The sequence below is a fragment of the Electrophorus electricus genome, chromosome 21 (assembly GCF_013358815.1).
Source record: "Electrophorus electricus isolate fEleEle1 chromosome 21, fEleEle1.pri, whole genome shotgun sequence".
Taxonomy (NCBI): domain Eukaryota; kingdom Metazoa; phylum Chordata; class Actinopteri; order Gymnotiformes; family Gymnotidae; genus Electrophorus; species Electrophorus electricus.
The window spans coordinates 8,320,845-8,343,650 of NC_049555.1; the positions used below are offsets into that span (position 1 = coordinate 8,320,845).

A 22,806-nucleotide genomic window follows, 5' to 3' on the forward strand; every position below is an offset into this window, starting at 1 on the left:
CTTACTATTGTGATTTGGGATTGCCATTGCTTTTGGAAAATGAAAACCACTGCGAGCAGTTACACTCTAAGCATAAAAGCTGGTTTGGGTACAAAACAAGCGCACACAAACCTTCAAAAAAGAAAAAAAATAATCCAAAAACCCTTCACGTCGAAATATGCCATCTTTCTCTACTTAATGAACGCGATGTCAATAAATGTTTCCTTCGATTCTGAGGTCTAGCATAGTCAGCTATGGGTTGTTCTAGTCAATAAAGACCACTGAGGCGTTTGAAAAAGAAGGGCAAGTCATTGCAGATAAGCGGTAACGTCTCTTTTACTGACTTTTAAACGGGTAGCAAAATTTTAACTGTGCTTGCACTTTATTACTCTTGAGTTTGCATACATTTACTGCACTTATAGTTGGCCATTGCAATCAGTTAGTTTTTGTGTGAAATAGCTTAACAATCCACCAAGATTTCTGGGCGAGACGAAAGAGCATTTCTTACGTCGTTGAAGAAAACTTCGACTACTAGCGACAGTTCTCTCAAACACACTCACGCATGCGCGGTTCACCACTCGCTAGCCAATGAAACACGAAGCGCGTGTTTTGATGCACGTTTTGAATCGGACAGAACGGCTGCGTGTAGGCAGAGTCGTCTCGCGCTACACTGTCTCCCACCCACTGTAAAAGAAAAGCATTATTGGCACTTTAGGATGAGGAAAAGGTTGGTGATTGTAGCCTTCAAGTATATTTTTACAGTATATTGTTTTTGTTGACTTAGTGGCTAACAGTTAATTACACACTCTTGACAGTCAAGCCAAGGTAACCTAGAGTAACTCGATAGCTGACAGCTAATGGACTAGCTAGCTAGCTATTTGTCCTAGCTTGCTTACTTTGATTGACCATGGGCACATCTTTCTCATACTTTATCCAGTTTGCATAGTTTAACAAACGAAGCTACAAAGACAGTATCTTGGCAAGACGTTACTGTTTTTCTTCTCCATTTATGATTTTAGCGAGGTGCTTGCTGCCGAATCTGTGGCATGCCTGAATAAAGCACTCTGCCACTTGAAAGACATCTGGGAGGAGATTGGGATCCCGGAGGAACAGAGACTAGAGAGAACAAATGTCGTCAAAAACCATATCAAAGTGAGTATGAATTTGATATGGTCATGTTGTTAGTCACTAAATCTAATTTAAAAAGCATCTATAAATCGTGAGAATAATTTTACGTTTTAGGGTCTTCTAGACATGATGATAGCCGAGGAAGAGAGTCTGAGGAGGCGTTTGATTACTAGTATTGAGACGTGTCGCAAAGAATTAAGCAAGGTGTGCTCGGAGCTGCAGTTACCTCCATTTCAGGCAAGTGTCTGTTTACTGTGGATAGACTGTACGTAATTGACCTTAGCCAGCCTATTATGACCATTAAAGCCAAAAGAAGGATATATAGAGAAATAAACAAAATCAGTGATCAGAATGACTGCTTTTTCAGGGGACCTCTTAGCTGTCACACTTGGTTATTACAGTTACACTTATTTCAATCATCAGTTCTGCCAGTGAAATTAAACTGAGAACCAGCTACTGTGACATTGCATTTAACTGTGTGAGCAGTCATTGTGATATTATTTATTGTTTATAAATCCTCAGTGTTTTGAGCACTACTAGCACATCCTGTATTGTTAAAGGGGTGTCAGCTTTCCAGCTTTTTTACTTATTGCAAATATTGGCACCTCTTATGTTTCTGATGTGTGATTGTTGGGGGACTTGATGTGTTAATTCTGATGTTTAATTTACCAAAGATCAAGACGACAAAGACATTTACCTTTTGTGGTTGTTCTGTCTTTCTTTTTTCCTCTTTTGTAGGAGGAGAAGGGGAACACCATGCTTCAGCAGGAGAAAGATATTCGAACCTGTCTTGAGGTGATGCTAAAAGAGAAGAGCCAGAGGATGGAGATGCTTAAAACCCTAATAGATCAGGACCAGGACCTCTGTGACATCCTCTGCTCTAAACCGTTCTCCATTCCTGCAAACTCAGTTCCATCCCTTGAGCAGCTGGAAAGCTTCCGAGAACACCTTGCCAGACTCACAGCAGAAAAGGTGGGAGATTCTTTTATCTTACATTCATTCAAGTTTACATGAATCCTTAATAGCATTAGGCTTTTCACTGCATTTTTCTTAATGTTATTCATACCGATATAAATTTATTGACTTCACTTCAGGACCAAAGACATGGCAAGTTTGTTGAACTAAAGAATAAGATAATATTATGCATGGAAGACTTGGATCAGCTGCCTGAGACTAGTTTTGAAAAGGATATTGTGTGTGAGGACGAAGAAGCCTTTTGTCTTTCCAATGAAAATATTGATTCACTTAAAGTTCTCCTTCATCAGGTAAGGACATTTATGCTCAGATCAGCATGTTCCAGCCCAAATGATCAGCCTCACACAAATGGCACAAAATGCAAAATCTTGTTTGTTTCAGCTGGAGAGTAAGAAGGCTGAGAATGAACGCATCTGTACATCATATCGCGAGAAGATCCAGGAACATTGGGCCAGGCTGCAGATCTCACAGGAAGATCGAGATGCTATTTCTGAGCATATGACCTTGTCTAAGAAAAGGAATATGGAAGCTGTAAGTAGCTGTATGACGTGTTCCATTTTCTGCAAGTTCCATTATGTTTGGAATAGAGTTCCAATGGATTTTGTGTATGTGAGCCTGATTTGGAGCTATCTGTCTTTGTTTGTCAGTTGCAAGCTGAAGTCAAACGTCTTGAGGAGCTAAAGCTAAGAAATATTCAGGATGTTACTAAGGCTATTCGTGAAGATATTGCTGTGGTCTGGGAGAAGTGCTTCTATAGCACTCAGCAGCGACAGGCTTTTATGCCGTACTATGATGGTAAGCAGGGATTTCTGAATGATGCTTGGCAAATAGTTTTTCTCTGTGCCAGGATACTGAGAGATATGTAGGGGCTGAAAATTTGTTCTCTTTAGATCACTTTAGTGAAGAACTGTTGAGCTTACATGAAGCTGAGATCCTGCACTTAAAACAGCACTATGAAGATCATAAAGAACTGTTTGAAGGTGTACATAAATGGCAAGACAATTGGAGGCTTTTCTTGGAGCTTGAAGTGAGTTGGATAAACATGAGATACAGGCTGATGTGCAACACTAATTTCATATGAGATTTTAATGAGATTAATTTATGATATATATTTTTATTTTTAGAAAAAATCTACAGATCCTTCCAGATTCACCAACAGAGGAGGAAACCTTCTTAAGGAAGAGAAACAAAGGTCTGACATGCTCAAAAGCCTTCCTAAGGTAATTAGACTGCTCCATATTAGCAAGAAGGTCCTCTTTTTTTGGTCAGTCTGAGTAAAATGAGCCTGAATATTGACTCACTATGTGTTATTTAGCTTGAGAAGAAGCTGAAGAGCCAGATTGAGCTGTGGGAGCAGGAGCAGGGCAGAGAGTTTCTGGTCCAAGGTCAGAAGTTCATGCATTTTGTGGCTGAGCAATGGGAGCTGCATCGACTTGAGAAGCAGAAAGAGAAACAGGAAAGAGTATGCCTTTATTTGTTTATATGTGTGGACATGAACTAAAGCAATTACATGCTAATGTTTACCATTAGGATTAAATTAACTACTTACATAAATTCTTATAAGGTCAATAATCTATACTTTGTGACAGTCGTAGTGTTGGGAAAATTAATTCAGAATATGACCCAACAGGAAAGTAATTTTTGTAATGGGAACTCATTGCTTGCTAGACATTTGGCATGTATTATCAACAAAATCAGTAGATCCTTGCAGTGTCTTTGAAGTACCTAGACATTTAAGTTTTTGACACTTTTCTTTGTTTCAGCAACTGAAAAAGAGCAAACAGACAGAGGAGGATATGCTCTATGGAACTGCAGTTCGAACACCAACTAAACGAAGATTTTTGGGCAGCATGACTCCTTGCAAGGCACGGAAGGTAAAAACATTGACTGAGCTTTCACTTTGCTCAGAGCTAAAATTATGCTTTTGTACTTTAACCTTCTCCCCTTGGACTTATTGCTTTAGCTAATTCACCATTGCATAATTCAATACATTGTCTTTTTTTGTGAGTGCATGCGGCAGCATTAATTCTCCTTCCATTTCCCTCAGCTCAATGCTACCTCCAGCACCTCCACTGTCACTTCTAACAGCACTATGCGCTCTGTATTTGGTGGAACTGTCTGTCACTCACCTGTGTCCCGCCCTCCAATATCAGCAAGCAAGGTTTGTGCTGGGTAATGATGATACATTTAAATCTAATGTTTATTATTTTATTAGTGCAAGATATTGTTATTTATGTAGCAATTACCAGCTCAACACCTACACTCATGCCTCTATCATCTGTGTCACTGATATGCTGAGAATAGTCTTCAACCCAGATTATATTTTGTGTTGAAAAACTGATCAGGGATGACTGGGTTGATCTTTGCATAAAAACACATTGGTTAAAATTCATAATTTTAAAATGCAACTAAAAATAACCTAAAAGTGTAATTATCTAATGTAGATATTTCTAATGAGCTGGATAGTGAGTGGAATGTTTGTTTGTCTCTAAAGCAGGGTAACGCACCAAGGACTCCCGGTAATGGTAAACCTCCCTATCGTGGACTGGCGGAGCGTAACAAGGAGAACATTTGTCTTCTTAACTGTGCCTTAAGTGGTCCGAAGACCCCAGCTAGCCCCCGCCGTAACTTCAGTATTAATTCTGTCGCCAGCACCTATTCAGAGTTTGCGGTAATTTCTTTTTCCTCTTTGTATTCACATTCTTGCGAACAACACACAGTCTACTCATAGAGTGCAAAGGGTTTTAAAAGAAAACTCAGTCTGTTGGATACAAATTGGTTTGCTGATAAATTGTGCTAATTTTAACCTTATATATTGTGAATATGTGACTTCTTGGTATGGATAAGTAAGCCATAAACACCAAAGAGAAGGCCACATTTATGTGCTGAATATTGAATTGAATTGTGGCCAATTTAATAAAATTATTTTAAGCATATTTTATAGGGATATTATGAGCTGAAGTCATGCATGAAAAGGGTATCTTAATATTGGCCCAGTGTACTTGGTTTGAATTCCATGGCATAGAAAATAATGAGTCAGGATATGGAATGAGTGTCTCAAAACCATTACAATTCCTCAAAAACCTTTGAGACACCAGACACTTTATCTGTTTTTTGGCATTTATTTTCTAATATGACATGACATTCAGAGGAGAGGCTTGCCATATACTGCTTTTAAAAAGGAAAAAAATAGTGTGGACAATGCTTGTATATCATATATAATAAACTGCAACATATTTTTTTCTAAATAGTTTTTGTACATCACCGTCTGACCTCCTAAGCATTGGAATAGCCATCGATTGTACTGGTCATGAGCTTTATTTTTAATATTAATATTGTTTTAAGAAAAACAAACTATTAGTTTATTTTTAGAGCTTAAGTGAAACATCTTTCAGGTTTTGCATACATCATCACTGAACAAGTGCTTGTTAAAACTTGGCTTGTTTTGACTTGATGTGTTGTTAATACTGTAATCTGTTTTAAAAGGAGGTAGTCAACGCTGCAAGTGTTCAGTCAAGGTTTGTTTGAAAACAGCCATTTCAGAACCTAATTTCTGATAAGTGCATGCTTATCTTAACCCAGTTGACACAGCTCAGTAGCTTAATATTTACTCCAATATGAAATCAAGCAAATCAAACCTGTTGTAAAAGATGGCAAATTACTTATGTGCCAATATCATGTGCAACTCCTAAAATATTAAACTTCATATATTAATTAGAAATCTTTGCCGATATCCAATACCAATATCAATACAATAGGTTGCACACATTTTGTCTGCAATCAACATCTCATTGTATTATTTATGCACAGGCTTTTGTCCATGAACTTTTTGTCGCCTTGTAAGCTTATCCAACTGAGCTGTTGTGCATGTATAATCTATTGTCTTGCAGTGTCAACTCTGACTCTGGAGTTAGACTGTGTGTTTCACATATCTCTCCTTTCACTCTTTCTAATATCAGATCTTTCAACCTGTTAACTTCTGTCTAACTGCCCTCATCTATATCTTGCTAAAAATGTTCTTTAGTATTCAGTGTTTGTCAACAATACAAACTTCTTAGATCTCTTGTCACTGTTAATGTAAAACTCATGTTGAATCAAGATGATTGGTCATTGTAGAGCCTTGTAACTGACATTTAGTTAAAGTAATTGAATATGGTTGTCCTGAATAGACCTGTTGATCTTATTTTTTTTCTTTCTTTCTTTTGTATAGCGAGATCTCTCCAAGGCCTCTAAGTCAAAGTGTACACCAGAAGTCTTGAACTCGACCATCACACAGCTCTGATTGCACAATGTTTCATTGTTTTGGACAAGAGAGGAAAACACTGCATGAGAATTTCCATAGTCACATTTTTAATATCTCTGTTTTGCATTTTATGTGTAAATGAAGGTAATATATATATTTAATGTTTCTTAATCTATTGAATTATTTCTGTTACCATGATTAACACTAGTTTTAAAGAAATGTCTTCAAGTATGTAGCTGTCGAGTAATCAGTTGCCTCTTATAACATGTTTAAAGTATAAGTTTGGTGATTGGGTAAATGATTTAAGCTAGGCTGTTACCAGTTGTGTATGTGCTACATTAGTCTGCATAAAATGAATGTTTTGCACATTAAATGATATGGTTATAAGTTTTTTTCTTTGCACATTCTGCTGTTAACTACTTAAAATGTATTAAAAACTGTGTTAGTCATTTCACAACATGCATGTTAATAAACAGGCTATTTGTATTCATTGTTTGCAGTAAATTTAATTACTTTGTTAAACAAGAATTCCAGTACAATTGGCCCACACTCAGATTTTACTGAATGTGTGTAAGCATATGTGCAGATTTTGTATGGAAATAAAACAAACTTCATTAATACTAATACTGATTAACTATGATTAACCAGGAATTGATTGTTTATTCAAACCACCCAGTAAGGACAACATACAAATCCTAAGTATCAACCTTGTCTTTTCTTTTTGACTTTTTTCTTTAAAAAAATTAGACTTATTCTCAAACAAAATGACGACTGACATATGAATGATGCAATTCATAGACAAGTTATTGTGCACTTACCACTTTAACCTACGCAAGCATAATAATTTAATTATGGCATTTCCTTGTTTTTACGAAGAAGGTAACTAATGAAAAGCAAAATCACGCAACGTCCAGTTATAATAACGCCAATGAGAACGACCCGGAAGCAGTGAAAACTTGAGCACGACCCTGTAGGTCGAATAGACAGGAGGCAGAAAAATGGCGGATGACAAGGGAGGTAGCAGAGGGAATTCCTGTTCTAATAAATTATGGAAAGCGTCGGCTAGGGGAAGGATGTTTGTTTTTATTTGCATACTCTTGGTTGAGTCTGGACAATCCACCACTCACTGGGTCGTTACAGAAGACGGAAAGATTCAACAGCAGGTACACAGGTGTTTTGTATTTATTCTATGTCTAGCTATCGTAGCATTAGCTAGTTAGCTTAGTTAGAGAGGAACCTGGTTATATTACACCTTAGCTAAGCTTAGCCTGTTCTGCAGTTAGCGATGGCACAACTGATTTGGCGCAGGTAGCGGGCTAATTTGTGTCATTTACTATTCCAAAGATCGTGAAGTTATGAGGCTGATGAAATGTTAACCAACTCTGGCTAGCTACCTGGCTAATCTATTCGTTGACAACAGCATTGTATCAAGCAAACTGTACTCAGAGCTCAGGTGCTAAGGTAACACCGCTTTTAACTAAATAGGTTGATGAGCTCCTGAATTTCTTTAGCTGTACCTTCTAGATGAAGGATTATGGTTATCCACAGTTCTGCTTTTATCTGACATGTTATTCCTGACATTGCCGCTTACTTCTAATCACAAGTCTTCCATCCTTCTCTCTCTCTAGACTAAGTCATTAGTCATTGACATCTCTAAGCCAGTGTCATGTTTGCAAACTAGCTAGTCAGGTAAACAAACCAGTTTAGCTAGGGAAGTAAGTAACCAGGGGCCCCTTTCCCCCAAATCATCGTAGTGTTTAGATCATGTTAAATATTCAGTGTATTATTGGCTCTGCTATTTAAAGATTATCTTTGTTTTATGATACTTTTGGGACACTCAGCCCAGTGCATAATATTGTGTAAGCACACAATATAACTAAAATTTAAAGACCTTTTCTCTTAATTACAACTTATTTTTCTTGTCTGATACTCCCTTGGTTGAAGGTGGATTCTCCGCTGAACTTAAAACATCCACACCATCTAGTCCTTTTCATGCAACAAGAAACTCGAGTGAACTACCTCAAAAAATTAGAGGTAATATTAATTTGTGACCATTTATTGTTCTGCACTTTACCTCATGCTTTCCCAGCCAAATGTCATTTAATAAGTTATTTTAAGGATGAATGGGAGACTGCTGTTGCATGTTTTTCACAAGAACTGATATGTTTTAAAAACATTTTTGCATCATTGCACTTTAAATATTTGACACACACTCTTGTCTGGCACAGCTTGTATATTTATCGTGTATGTCCTCCCTGGCAAGCGCACACATGACCTTGTGATGGCTAGCACCTTGCTCTATCTTCTCTTTTCTTACAGAAGCAACTTGTTGCTCAGAAAATTCACATAGAGGAGAATGAAGACAGGGACACTGGCTTAGAACAACGTCACTATAAAGAGGATGCTGATTGTGTCACTGCTAAAGTCCCACTTGGGGACCTGGACCTCTATGATGGCACCTTCATATCCCTAGAGAGCAAAGGCATAATGTTAGTTTTGTTTTTTGAATTCCCTGTGAAGTGTTGTTGTGTAATTTTGCTGTAGATTGATTGATTTACTTCTTTTTTATACACATAATGCAGACCTGTTTTTAATTGTTGTATTTATGCAATTACAGTCCTGAAGATTATGTGGATTACATGTTACCTCTACCTCCAGACCTGGAAAAACCTGACTGTGCAGAAATTCTTGAGCTCCATTACAGCATTCATGCTTTCCAGCACTTAAGGGTGACCATGCTCTCATTAATTCTGCCTAGCGAAATGGTTCTTTTTCTGTCTGTGTCTCTTTTTTGCTCATTTAGTCTCTCTTCTTTCAGGGTGTGCAAGAGAGTATAAACCTTACATCACCTTTGCTCTCGAAGGATGACCCCATCTTTGCTTCTGTATCCCATAAACTTGGTCAGCGCATGGATGAGATTGGCCACAGAATACGCCAAGGCCTCCTGAGGGTAACTATACAAGACATTGTACATGGACAGTGTACACATGCCTGTGCTTCCAAGTTTATTTTCCATTTCCAGATAGTTCAGCAGGTTGTGTAATCCCAGGAGACCCCTGCAAGTCTTTAATTGGTGGAAATATTCCTATAATAGGTTTTTGCCCTCCCTTTCGCTATATCTCATGTCCAGAATTCCTCCTCTTGGGTGCTTTATAACCTGGCCTCTTTCTACTGGCGTATGAAGAACGAGCCCAAGAGGGCTGTGGACTGCGTGATCCGTGCGCTGCACTTCTCTCCGAGGTAAAGGCAAATGTCTTAGCCCAGATGATGTACAGCTCTTCTAATCCTAGAACCAAACAGTATCCTGTATAATGTCCTCGGGAAGGTCGGCCAACATAGAGCGCTGGTTTCCTGGCCTGATTTGTTGATCTTATTGTGAGATGGTGGAATGGTTGTGTACTTCATCATGTGCCCTGGATTTGCATTTATTTGCCTGCTGTGTTTTTCCATCTGTAGGCAGCACAAGGATGTAGCCCTGGTCAACATGGCGAATATACTACACCGTGCACACTTTTCAGCAGATGCTGCTATTTTGGCACATGCTGCCCTGGATCTTACTACCGATCTGCTTACTAGCCACTACACCCTTGGCAACATTTATGCCGTGAGTACTGTGTAGTTATATGGTACTGGGCATTCAGACCAGTATGTCGTTTGTGTTGACATTACTGCAAGATGAATACATTTTTCTCTCTGTCACCCTATGCCTGGGTCAGATGTTGGGGGAGTATAATCACTCAGTGCTCTGCTATGAGCAGGCACTGCAGGCCCAGCCGGCCTTTGAGCAGGCATTGAGGAGGAAGCACGCTGTTCTCTGTCAGCAGAAGCTGGAGCAGCGACTGGAGGCTCAGCACCGGTGAGTGTGAGGAAGAAAGGAAGGGATTAGGAAGCAGGCAGTGGCTTTTATTGGTTTGTTTTTTCTCTCCCAAAAACCTGAACGTCGTCTGAAGAAGTTGTTCCCTCTTTTGGACAAATTACCCAATTGGGGTTTTTGACTATTCAAAAATGATTTTTTGTACTGAATAATTTAGAACATTTGGTTTTAGCTTCTAGCTGTTTTCTTTTACTTGTCAACTTGATGTAAGGCAGTGCTGGGCCCCATTGTTTCTCTATCCCACACCCTACACAGTGAACCTGAAGTGCCTGGTTCTGCAAGCTGGGATGGCGCAAAAAACATGGACTGTCTTGGCGTGCCAGAGGATTGGACTGGGAAACTCACTCCTAGATAATTTTCACTATGGCAGGGTCAATAAACGATGCCATTATCAATCGTTGATGTCTAACGGACATCATGATTTTGTCACATCTGTGTGTCCCTTGCTATAATTCTAGTGTCTCTGCTGGCATGTATTAGAAACTGGTTCAAAGTGACCAGTCCTTCAGGTTCGATCTGCTCTATCTCTTGATTCACTACCTTGGTGTCAGTGTCTCTTGACTTCCCCGGATTGATCCGGCTACAGAGGACGGTAGGCATAGGGTAACTTGGAGGAGGTCGAACCTGAAGGACTGGTCACTTTGAAGCAGTTTCTAACAGTATGTATAAAACTATTTATTACTATTATATTTATTACTTAGTTATTTACTTAATAAATAACTATTGAGCCATAGAACCAATGTATAACCCCACCCCGCTCTTCCCCGATCTTTATCTTGGCCTCCAGCCTCTGTTTGCAAGGGGGGCAAAGTACCATGCAAACACCCTTGGTCTGTGGCTTGCATTTTGTCTACTGCAGCTCCTCACGCTCTGTTATCTGTACAGGTCTCTGCAGCGCACCCTGAATGAGTTGAAAGAGTACCAGAAGCAACATGACCACTACCTGCGGCAGCAGAGCATGCTGGACAAGCACAAGCTGATGCAGGAGGAGCAGATATTGCGAAACATCATCCACGAGACGCAGATGGCCAAGGAGGCGCAGCTGGGTGAGGCTAGCCACCTAAACTGCACAGCCACGCTTGCAGGCGCACTGCAGACAAACGGACGCCTACCTAAGAACACGCCCAAGTCACACATGCACACACGTGCTGAGATAAGTCACATTGTATTCTGACCCTGGTTAAACAAGTAGCATGGTTATGTAAGTGAGGCAGAGGTTCACTTTCTCGCTTTCTCTTTCTCTCCCTGTTTTTAAAGACTCACGCCCCTTGAGGGCACTTCTGTCTCAAAGCACTAACTGATGATGAGTTGTTTTTTTTGTAAAATGTTCATTTCAGGTAACCACCAGATGTGTCATTTGGGTCACCAGCAGTATAGCCTGTTCTGCCCGTTCGACTTGCCTGTGCGTTATCACCGTGGAGAATTGTTTGAGAATGTGCACCATATCCAGGTAATAAGGCCTGGTGCTGGCCAATTGTGCCTCAACCGTGTACAGATGTGGTGTTTTCCTTCACTTCTTTACATGTGCTAAGGTGCATCTGCAAAAATGTCACCACGGACATAGTGTTGGTGTTAGACACTTTAATGTAGCATCATGTAAAATGAAGTAAACATTTTTATGCAACATTTGTTTGTGGGTGTGTGTGTGGGTGTGTGTAGTTTGGAGAGGAGGTGTCCATAGCTAGCGGCGTGTCTCTGGTATCAGAGCTGAGTATGAACGAGAGCCGAAGCCCCGAGCCCTACTCCTCTGTGTCTGGTGGGGAGGAACCAGCAGCACACTGGGCCCGGGAGTCCTCCTCCTCCCCCTCTAGCGCTGTAAGCCTGCCTGCCTGTATTTCAGACTCATAGGGAGTGTTTTCTATAGTGTGTGCATAATCTCCAGTATTTGTATAGCAATTTGTCTTTGCCATGTACTTGGTGCTCTAGCACTTGTGCCTAAGGTGCACCTGTGTTGCTAAAAAGGAGACTCACAGTGTGCTGTGGCCGAGGAGATCAGACTGTGCCCAGCTCTACCCCTCCATCCCCCCAGCTCACCTGCTGCCTACCTTCTTCCTCCCTCCAGAGAGCCTTGGCTTTGGGTAACTTTTCTCTCTCTGTAACACACACACACACACACACACACACACACACACACACACACACACACACACACACACACACACACACGTGCGCACCCCCCCCCCCCCCAATTGCGCTGAGACAAATGACTAAGAGAGCTTCTTGATTCTTACTTTGTCTAGGGCTCAGAGTACCCTGTATGCGAACAGGACCCCGCCAGAATCAACAGAGCCCCCAGACTGCAGTTCTAAAGTTCAGTTCTCGGATAGTAACCATCTGGGCTCTGTGGCCTGGGCACTGGAGGGGAAAGATCTCCCTGACCAGCATGCCGCTCAGGTTTGATTGATTGTCATTTCCTACTTAATAACATGCAAATGAGCGACTGATCCGTGCTCTGTAGGGTTAAGTGCGGTAAGAGTGGTCATATACGTTATGAAATACATTAGCAGTGCTCATATAGCTTCTTTCACAGTGCCAGGGGCTTCCATTGCAGTATAATTTTATGTAATTAAAATTCATTTACACATAATTAAGTTAAATAGACTGAAGAAAATCTCTGATAGAATGTTTGAATTTCCAAAGGCAAAGACTCTGTGATGTTGTTCAGGCCTGTTCACTTACACACTGAAGTGAAACCACGCAGCCACTAAACGTACTAGGCTGCCGCATAACGTGCACTTAAGTCGCATGTTTTTAAGGATCTAGGGCAGTAATTTAATATGGGTTCTTAACTTAATCATGGATTCAGTGTGTTTTCCTGTAATATTAATGTGCATGGTGGGTTGCTGCATATAAAGCATGATCAGTAAATGCCACTAAAATGCCCTTAGAGGAAACGTGACGGCTAAAATGTAGAACATTAGAGCTAATGATGTAAAATCCATTTATCCTATGGGATATGACAGGGCTTCAGCCCTTGGGCAGAAAGTTATGTTATTACCTCTGCAAATAGGTGTCAGATATGTAGGAGTGTATTATTTTCACAAGTGAAGTGTGTGTGTGTGTGTGTGTGTGTGTGTGTGTGTGTGTGTGTGTGTGTGTGTGTGTGTGTGTGTGTGTGTGTGTGTGTTTTCAGGTACTGCTAAGACGTAGTGGTGGGTGGAGTCTGGAGCAAACTGGTGCAATGATAGCATATGCCATGGAGAAGGTGAGGATGAGAGGCTCTGTCCAGAGTGACAACAAAGTGTGGCCACTGCTGCATGACCCTGTTTTTGCCCCACATTAGCAGCTTGAAGACCAAGATCCTGACTGGGCAGCACCTCTCTGCTCCAGAAAAACACTTAGCGTATACAGGCTAACTAATTTAAGACTAGATGAATCAGGACTATGCAATCAGGGTTTGTGCAGTTTTTTGGTTTTTGGTTTAAGAGGTTTTGAAACTGATTGATTTGATCTCTTTCTGTCATGCCTTCGGACTCTCCATCCCTGTGTGTGCGTGCGTGTGTGTGTAGGCGAGTGTGCCCCGGTGGCTGCTACAGAATGAGGCTGGCCTGTTCTGGCGGGCCCGGGGAAACGGCACGCGGGCTCTGCAGTGTTTACGCCAGGCCCTGCACTCAGCGCCCCCCCAGCACAGAGACGTGCCCCTGGTTAATGCTGCCAATGTGCTTCTCCACCACGGCCTCCACCATGAGGCCCAGGACTTACTGCAGCGGGCTCTGGAGCTCAACGCCTCAGAGGTACCCCACAGCTATCACACCTCTGTTGCAGGCACAACTGCGAGTCACAACTGGCTCTTCTTAGCTCAAATGCAGTGTTTTACACTTGCCACACGTTTCATATAGTTGCTCAATTTGAACAAAGCTGTTTTGCTGTATTTGTAAAGGTAGTTACAAGGTCCAGGGCTAGTCAAGAGTCTGGCCCAATAAGACCTTGCTTACAAGCTGATGAGCTCAGTCTGATCATCCCTCCTGTCTAGCCTCACACTCTGCTGAGCGTGGTGAGTGTGCGGCTTGCCCAGGGCAATGTGAGCGGTGCCCTGGCACTGTTCCGCCACGCGCTGTCCCTGAGTGCCAGCTGTACCCAGTGCCACGCCAGCCTGCCTCTATTGCGCTGCCTGCAGTTCTACCCCTTCCTCTACAACCTCCAGCGGCAGCCCTGCCAGTGTGAGTACTCCCATCACCATCGGCTCCTCCAATTGGCCTCTGCCTCTAGCAGGAGGGAGAGAGGTTTCGGAGGGTGACTGTCGATCTGCTGGGAAATGGCGGTGATATGTTAATTTTTGTCCAGTTACTTTCTGCCACATCTCATTTAAACATGCTGTCAGCATAGGTTTAGTTTGTGGTATTTTAGAGTCACTAGTCTGACATTCATTCATTCATTCATACATAGCCATGCCATTATGATCATGGTTCATATTCACCTGGGTTTACCCACAACACGTCCATATTGTTTTTTCCCCCTCTCACCCTGCTGTTTCTCTGCTCCAAACCACTGCATTTTATCCAATATTGTTATGGCTCTTTTTATAGTCCAGTCACTGTGATCTCTCAGCCATTTATAGCTTCCTCACGGCTTGCGTTTTCTATTCTCGCTTTGCCCTTTTTTCCTCCACCCACGTGCTCTTTCCCTTTTTTCCCCCTGTAGTTCAGCTCTCTTTGTCCTGACACTTTTCCCTGTCAAGCCACAGGGCTTTGAAGTAGAGGAATCTTGCACTCAATAATTCAACAGGCTGGAAATAGTGCGGGCTTTATTTAGATGCTGCTCTACTCCGCAGAGGAAAAACGTAAACCCTTTGTCCTCTCATGCTGTGCTTTCGTTTGTGCCATCAATATAGTGTCCCACGAGTCCTAACAGAGCATTTTCATCCAAGTTTTGTCACTTGCCAAGTCCGAGTCAAATGTTTTTGCAGTCAAAGTCATCAACTCTTTTAAGCAGAGTTATACTAAATGCTGGCGTGTAGGGCTTGGTAGCAGCAGCGGGTGAGATTTCTTTTATGTGTTTGGTGTGCAGACAGCTCAGCCTGTGAGGGAGAGGGGGACGTCGAGCTGGAGGACTGGGACTCCAGCACTGATGGAAACGGGCAGGAAACAGGGAGCAGTGATGCCATGCATGGCTCTGCCCCAGAGAACTCACTCCTGTTTGAGAGTAAGGACACACTTGCCGCCTTCCACATGCAACACTAAAATTGGTTTGTTATTTGCCTGTATGCCACATTTAAAGACATCCCTTTACTTCCAAAGGACCAGCTTGCATGGTATGATAATCAGGCTGTTATTTTCCTGATCTTGTGGCACTTCTCTCTCTCTCTCTCTCTCTCTCTCTCTCTCTCTCTAGAAGTAGTGGTGGACAGTAATGGCTCGGGCGAGGTAGGTCAGCAGGAGCGAGCGGGTGAGGATAAGAAAGGGCTGGGGGCAGAGGAGGAGGACGATGACTGGAAGCTGCGCGAGGAGTTGATTGGGGCATTCGAGGGTGCCCTGGACGTGAGTGGCAAGCGGGGAGACCTCCGTGGGATCCGCGTACTCAAGAACGACCGGGTTATGGGGGCGAGGGGAGGCGGGTCCTGCTTCGGCAACTGCGAGGATGATGATGGGGCAGAATGGGTAAGATCTACAGGGAAAGAGAACAGTAGCACTGCTGACGCTCCTACAAATACATTCTACTATCCCAAACATTTTGTATTTGAAGCAAATATTCACAGTTTGCAATTTTCATACACACCTTGCTTGGACATTATTTGTCACAGGGGTAACGAGGGGTTAAATATTCAGATGAATTGAGTTCCATTGCTCCTCCCACCCCAACTGGGCGAATGATTTTTCAATCTGCTGTCCCGACGTGTTTCACTTGCTCTGGGCTGTGTGTGTGTGTGTAATATTGCTCACATACAAATAAGTGTGTGTGTGTGTGTGTGTGTGTGTGTCTTTATATTTTTATATATATATATATATATATATATATATATATATATATATATATATATATATATATATATATATATATATATATATATATATATATATATATATATACCCGACGTGTTTCACTTGCACAGTAAGATGCGTCATTACAAAGCAGATCTGAGTGGGGCTCGCTAAGCGTACGAGTGTTTCATATGTGTTTCATATATATATATATATATATATATATATATATATATATATATATATATATATATATATATATATATATATATATATATATATATATATGGCCCTTTTCCAGATCACATTCCAGGTGAAACGAATGAGAAAGCCCAAAGCGGAGTCTCTGGAGGGCTGGGCAGGAGAGGAGGAGTTCCACCAGAGTGAGTCTTTGCCAGGACACTCCATTCTGGAGATCAGCGGACCCACCATCCCATCCCCTGGCCCAGCAGGTACCCACCACATAAACCAACCACTGTCCTATACACTCTTTATAGGACAGACCACCAACCACTCTGTCTATACACCTATAGCTGGTGGGTATTTGGTGTTCTGCTACGTACATGGCAAAGCAACACATTTGGAGTATGTGCATTTTTGTTCTGCAGGGAGAAGGAGGGACTTTAACAGTCTGGGCTGGCCAGGCCCAGAGGAGTGTCAGCGAACACGAAGGGTAGACCTTACCACTGTGGCCAGTACCTGGCTTGCTGTGTCTGCCAAGAACATAGAGTATGTGTGTGCATTCTCCTCAGACTGGGCAATGACAAGATGACACATCTGCTAGATAAGGCACCTTCCAATTTCTCTGAGAATGTCCACTATTTGTCTATCTCTGCAGCATTACAGAACATATAGACTTTGCCACCCCGCTCCAGGAGCCAGAAGCTGAGCCAGTGTGCAGTGCTAACCTGCCTGCAAGCATGCATACACTTGACCACCTGGGAGGTGTGGCCAACCGCGGGAGCATCCACTATACAGGGGAGAGCCAGCTCAGAGAGGTGTGACTGGTCCTTCCCTATCTGACACATCCCAGCCTTCAGTAGCTCACTGTCACTCCATCCCTCACCCACCTTACTCTTCACTTTACCCAGGTGCTGCAGAACCTGGGAAAAGATAAGTTCTCGCAGCAGTCTTTTGAACAAGTAGGCACCCGCATTGCCAAGGTCTTGGAAAAGGTATGGCTGGGTTTGAGTGGCTTCAGAAAATGAATTCATATGCATGTATGGTCCTAAGGCACTACCATGAGATGCCATTATTGTGGATCGAGACACATTTATATGGTGTAGAATGCCTTTCATACCACTAAATACTTGGCAATGCAACATTAATTTATTCATTTATTTGTACATTTATCTCTGTATGTGTGTGGTTTTATTGCGGTGGTTGTTAGAACCAGACTTCGTGGGTTTTGTCTAGCATGGCAGCACTGTATTGGAGGGTGAAGGGACAGGGGAAGAAGGCCATCGACTGCCTGCGACAGGCTTTAACCTATGCCCCTCATCACATGAAGGTCAGGGCCATCTCATTGCCTCTACTATTAAACTAAACCTACCAAACATGCCCTTCATGCCCACCTTACCATCCTCTCAAGACATGCCTTTCCAAAGCTCCTTAAGAACTGGGCCTCTTTTCAGAAATGCCCCTATCTTTCACAGTGCCTTGTGTGGCTTTTTTAAATCGGTGGTGTGTTTTTGAGCTGGCATAGTGATCGTATGCATCTCTCCTTGTCTGAAGTGGTTATCAAACTCTGCATCTCTTCTCCCTCTCTGGTTAGGACGTGCCCCTGATCAGCCTGGCCAACATCTTCCAGAATGCCCGTCTGTGGGAGGACGCACTGACCGTGGCCCGCATGGCTGTGGAGATCGCTCCCCACTTTGTCGTCAACCATTTCACCCTTGCCAACGTTTACATTGCCATGGTGAGTCCATCTTGCTCAGCAGCTGAGGACGGCCTTCTCTGCTGTCCTTCGTGGGCTGACATGTTGTGGTGTGCTCCTTCAGGAGGAGTTTGAGAAGGCCATGCGCTGGTATGAGTCCACACTAAAGCTTCAGCCAGAGTTTGCGCCAGCCAAAGACCGCCTTCGCACCATCCAGTGCTACCTGCTCACCAAGAAGGACAGACGAGCTCCATAAAGACACTGGGGGCTGGGCAGAGGGCAAGAACGGCACTGCGCTCACGCACGCGCGAGTGCACGCGCACACACGTACATGGGTGGCTTCATTTAAAAAAAAAAAAACCCAAAAAAACCCCCCAGAAAGGAACTATTTGTTTTTCAGTCTTCATCTTTTGCCATAAATATGACATTTCATGATGGAGAGATTCTGCTTAAAATGTGTAAATCTTCTTTTTCAGTGCTAAAGGTTGTATTAATTACTGGACATTTAAAAAAAGAAAAAAAGAAAAGATTTTATGATTTCAGGGTTTTAGGTACGGTTCATTGTCCCATCACACAACACTGTTGATATTTTGTTAAGGAGACCTGATCAGAGACTAAAAATTCCAATTTTAAAGTTTTGGGCACTAGCTGCTTACTAACCATGCCCACCTTTTACTCTGCTGCAACACAATCAGTATTGGGTTCTAATTTATGAATCCAGAATTGATTTGCTGTGAGGCAGATGCATCTGTTCGGTTAACAGAACCGAAAAAAGAACAATGTTTTTGTGTAATTCACAGGCAGCATTATTATACTACTATTACCATCAAGATGGAAGCATAGAACAGATTTATGGTCAATATTTATCAATAATGGGGAGACAAATTATGTTAAGATTTGGTTTGAGAAACAGCTGTTCTATCCTTCAATGATATAAAAAATTAGACATAGTACCCCGATTGCAAATTCAAATAATTTTCCTAAGTTTATATGCATTCATTTAGAAAAGGCCAGTTTAGCCTTATGTCACCATTCAGGCTCTGATTTCAGCTGACATGGAATGCAAAGTATTTCATGAAAAAGCAAAGACAGAGCAAGTAAATGCATAATCACATTTTGTTAATATCAACAGCTTTGATAGAGGTTCATTTAACCTTGTTCTGCTCATGAAAACAAGTTGCCCTTTACCTCACTTTGGACCATATTAATAAAAGGGACTGAATAGTTCTGAACTGTTCACGAAGACTTCAGATGTTAAGGCAGCGTATAGGTAGCCTGCACAGGATGTTCTCTAGCATGGTGAATGTATGTGAAAACGCAATGCATATAACTTTTCTGTTGCCTCAAAACCTAAAACATCGCAATATCTCATTTAAAATGTGATGTGTTTTTTAAAAGTAGACAATAACATTGGCGTAACCTGACATTTCAGTGTATCTCTTGCATTTAGGATTTCAAAAAGATATTGTGTTTGTGTGGGTGAATATGGATGCAGATTGGTACAGCTACAGACATGAGCCTTCACTGTGATGGTTTATAATTGCATTGTATTTATTTATTTTTTTTTAAAAAAGAATTTGTTCTTGAAATACATAATTCCATAATATTACACACATCAATGTAAAATGTAATACAGCTTTCCATTACTACTTTTCATAAAAGTCTTATTTAATAAGTAAACATCACCAATGATGAAAGTAAATATAATTTTATTATAAGGAGTTTAAGGTGAGTACAGAGCAGTGTAATTTTAAATCAAAACTTTTTTCCTGAGATTAAGGTGGAAGATGAACGATTATCCTTCTGGCTGGGCAAACACTGATAAAAAGGAATAAAAATATCTTTAAGGCAAAGTTTTGAATTGTGTTTTACAATTTAAGAAACACTGTTGAGATGGGGCGGCAGTGGAGGAGAGCGCTCTAAAAATTAGGCACGAACTACAGATTGGTGTTTCCGCGCTGTTTGACCAGGAGGTGGCAGCAAAACTTTGCGACAGTCATTTTTAATTTTACATTTTTTAGAGACGAGAACGATCCGGTTTTTTTGGTTTTGGATTTGATGGATTTTGCTTATGTCCATATGCTAATCATGCAGTTAATACAAAGAGTTCACGTCCGAACATTCGAAACGCATATCTGAGCAGGGTTACATGGCTCCATAGCTCTCTAGAGCTTTTGATTCTACTTCAAATCGTAAAATTTTAGTGTAATGTATTTTACAATGTTCTCCATCGCAAATACCCTTTTCTGGTACTTAGAAACATAGTATATTCTAAATGACCTTCTCTGGCCAGCAGGTGGCTGTGCGATTGACAGAGCCAGACTTTGACAAGGTGTTTCCCAAACGAGTGTTCCATAGAAACCCCTTGGAGGTACTGCCACAAATAAGGTAATGCAAGGTAACATGGAGTCCCTTTCTTCAGCTCTAAAACGTCAGCCACTTACGTTGAATGAGGTGTTTTGTGCGTGTTGCAATATGGGCACCTTCTTCCAATAGCGATGGGCTTTGATATGGGGTTTCTATATTTATACTGATAGAGAAGAATGCCCCGTCATCGGTTTTTGCGCCTCTTGCTTCTCCCTAGTTGTTCGTTTCGCAGTCTGAAAGCTGACTCCAGTGTTGTCTTGCAGCCTTAATGCTTTGATGGGTGTGGCCATTCCTGGTATACCCTACTTTACTCCTTTACAAAGCTCAACCTGTACTATGTGTAAAGGGCTGAAGACATCCCCTGCAGCGGTACTTCAACGTACAAACTGGGGACCAGACTTTTCTATTTATAGACCGAATGGGGGTAGCCATTGTTCTTCATTAATGGCACAAATCCGATGTTTGGTAACCTACATTCTATTCGTTATGGCCTATTTCGTGACAATTTCGCTTCTACACCTTCAAACCCTCCCTCACCTTCTTACCCACAACCATGCCCCCCCCCCCCCTCCCCTGCCAGCTGAATTAATTTGATACTATTTTTGAACGTCTGTGTTTCTAAGGGATACCGAACGACGCAGTGACGTCAATGCGGGTCAATAGCACAACGATAGGCTGATGGTAGGAAAGTCATTGCTTTCCACTACGGGAGAAACCAGTGGATCCACGATAGTGACAGTGGCAGTGTACTGATGTTAAAACACGGAAATGGAAGGAAACAGTAAAGAAACCTAAAAACGAGAACTTGCACTATGTCGCTTTTACAGACACATTCCAAAACCGTGAATTCAGGCAACCCTTAGCGTTATTTCTCTGCAAGTATGTCCGAGCTTGTTCTTACCGTGAAAACAAACTGTTTGGTAGTCACTTACACTTTTTATTACGCCAATCACCATATCTGTCCGCGAATCTGACGTTCATGGCAAGTTTTTGGACTGGTACCCCTCTTTTATGCGCTCGAGTTCGTGCGCATATTAATCCTTAACCTCTCCCTCCCTTCAACCCCCCCCCCCCCCCCCCCAAAAAAAAACACCGGGATGCTGCCTCTCTATTTTGCCTCATTCAGAAAATCAGGAGAGCTCATTCACGCAGAAAGCCCGGTTTTTCAGATGCACGCTCATGTCTCTGCTCCGTCCAGTCTATAGCCTGACATGGACTGAGCACACACCAATCGCATCAACCACGACTAGACGGCGGCTCTAACCATGTGAAGGGTGAGTGATGCGGTTTCTGTCTGCATTTTATAGGTCTTAAACTTGAATCAAACTTACAGTGAGTACATTTCTAATGTGATCTGTGTGTCAAAACTCATAAGACAGTTCGGAAGCGTATGAAATTCATGTTTATTGAAGATAAAATGTCACTATACGATTAAGTTTAACGTTATTGGCGCTCACGATTATCTTGTGAAACACTCGTGAAACACTCGTACGCTTAGCGAGCCCCACTCAGATCTGCTTTGTAATGACGCATCTTACTGTGCAATTTTAACTTGGAAAATAGTTTAGATGTGGCATCTCCATTGTATATTTTATTTAGTATTACTCTTTCATTTTAAAGGTTTTAAATGTTGGGAGGCAGCTTCAAACTCACTGATGAAGTTCTAAAAAAAAAAAACTTCCAGTGCAGTTGCTTAGTCACGACTCTTGCGGGTCAGTCACAATTATAAAATATTCCTGAGCAACTACACAGAAATCGCATCACCCGATTTATCGCGCATCCTGCTCAGTTGCTTTCTTAATCTTTAATTATGTATATTTTTACCAGAACGTCTGAAGAACGTCAACTTTATAAAACTCAAATTGCTTTTCAGATTTCAGACAAACAGTAAGAACTGAGGAACTCCAGATAGCTAGTATTAATAAGAAATAGCTGAATATATTTTATAACTAAAAAATGATGCCAAAGACTCGTCAGTTAATAGAGGTGTCCTGGTGGAATTCTGGGACACGTGATAACTTTTTGTGACCATCCAGAAGCCGGAATGCCTTTGAATAACGCAAACTTTATGTGGATCCTGTGATCATAACGAACATTTTCAGGAAATAGTGATTTACCGTATCGGAATATCATCTTGAAATTGAAAAGGCGCGTGCGCCACAACCCCCCTCCCCTCCACCGCCCCGACTGTCTGTCTACTGATTGCACGAGACTTGCAGTTCAGGACCATGGACAGCTACTGTTTTAAACGCCGGTGCACGCTCAAGTTTGTGTAGTTATGGTAGTCTATGAATATACTTGAGCAGGCGTACGTGTTTGCAAATACCTTGAATTTAGCACTAGGCCCTCTGCTGAGGGCTCATTTGGATTTTGTTCCGCACATACCAGTTAATCTATAACCAACTACTCTATCAGGCATAACAGGCTGCAATTATATTCATATAGG

General features: G+C 41.8%; 2 protein-coding genes across 6 annotated transcripts; both read left to right on the plus strand.

The window, feature by feature from the left end:
• The first annotated feature begins 612 nt into the window (after positions 1-612).
• On the plus strand, positions 613-6,811 carry prc1b (protein regulator of cytokinesis 1b). Of its 3 annotated transcripts, XM_027013835.2 has the most exons (15): positions 618-706; positions 999-1,131; positions 1,222-1,344; positions 1,846-2,079; positions 2,202-2,372; positions 2,464-2,613; positions 2,730-2,877; positions 2,973-3,109; positions 3,207-3,302; positions 3,398-3,544; positions 3,846-3,956; positions 4,130-4,243; positions 4,577-4,753; positions 5,569-5,600; positions 6,293-6,811. In XM_027013835.2, exons 1-15 carry the CDS (start codon positions 696-698, stop codon positions 6,339-6,341), a joined length of 1,833 nt encoding a protein of 610 aa, XP_026869636.2. In that variant the 5' UTR covers positions 618-695; the 3' UTR covers positions 6,342-6,811. The 3 variants fall into 3 exon arrangements, 2 of the variants coding, with proteins under 2 accessions (XP_026869636.2, XP_026869637.2); XR_003410900.2 differs by lacking the exon at positions 5,569-5,600 and having other exon boundaries at positions 613-706; positions 4,130-4,254; positions 6,293-6,374; XM_027013836.2 differs by lacking the exon at positions 5,569-5,600.
• A 476-nt stretch (positions 6,812-7,287) lies between these two features.
• On the plus strand, positions 7,288-19,839 carry ttc17 (tetratricopeptide repeat domain 17). 3 transcript variants are annotated; one of them, XM_035521063.1, is made up of 25 exons: positions 7,288-7,488; positions 8,270-8,359; positions 8,645-8,814; positions 8,943-9,054; positions 9,144-9,275; positions 9,456-9,565; positions 9,782-9,929; positions 10,042-10,181; positions 11,085-11,245; positions 11,537-11,649; positions 11,859-12,014; positions 12,162-12,277; positions 12,440-12,593; positions 13,333-13,404; positions 13,709-13,933; positions 14,173-14,359; positions 15,207-15,341; positions 15,531-15,796; positions 16,419-16,569; positions 16,726-16,846; positions 16,956-17,115; positions 17,209-17,292; positions 17,508-17,627; positions 17,892-18,035; positions 18,118-19,839. In XM_035521063.1, the coding sequence occupies exons 1-25, from the start codon at positions 7,324-7,326 to the stop codon at positions 18,247-18,249; spliced, it is 3,564 nt and encodes a 1,187-aa protein (XP_035376956.1). In that variant the 5' UTR covers positions 7,288-7,323; the 3' UTR covers positions 18,250-19,839. The 3 variants fall into 3 exon arrangements, with proteins under 3 accessions (XP_035376956.1, XP_035376954.1, XP_035376955.1); XM_035521061.1 differs by having other exon boundaries at positions 7,324-7,488; positions 15,534-15,796; XM_035521062.1 differs by having other exon boundaries at positions 7,324-7,488; positions 17,534-17,627; positions 18,118-18,210.
• Positions 19,840-22,806: the final 2,967 nt, after the last annotated feature.

Bases quoted from the DNA above. Each gene is read 5' to 3' on its own strand.
- ttc17 (XM_035521063.1), top strand. From the start codon at position 7,324: ATGGCGGATGACAAGGGAGGTAGCAGAGGGAATTCCTGTTCTAATAAA. The intron at 7,489-8,269 runs GTACACAGGTGT...CCTTGGTTGAAG, and splicing joins ACGGAAAGATTCAACAGCAG to GTGGATTCTCCGCTGAACTT. The intron at 12,015-12,161 runs GTAAGCCTGCCT...GTTGCTAAAAAG, and splicing joins CCTCCTCCCCCTCTAGCGCT to GAGACTCACAGTGTGCTGTG.
- prc1b (XM_027013835.2), top strand. The intron at 1,345-1,845 runs GCAAGTGTCTGT...CCTCTTTTGTAG, and splicing joins TGCAGTTACCTCCATTTCAG to GAGGAGAAGGGGAACACCAT. The intron at 5,601-6,292 runs GTTTGTTTGAAA...TCTTTTGTATAG, and splicing joins GCTGCAAGTGTTCAGTCAAG to CGAGATCTCTCCAAGGCCTC.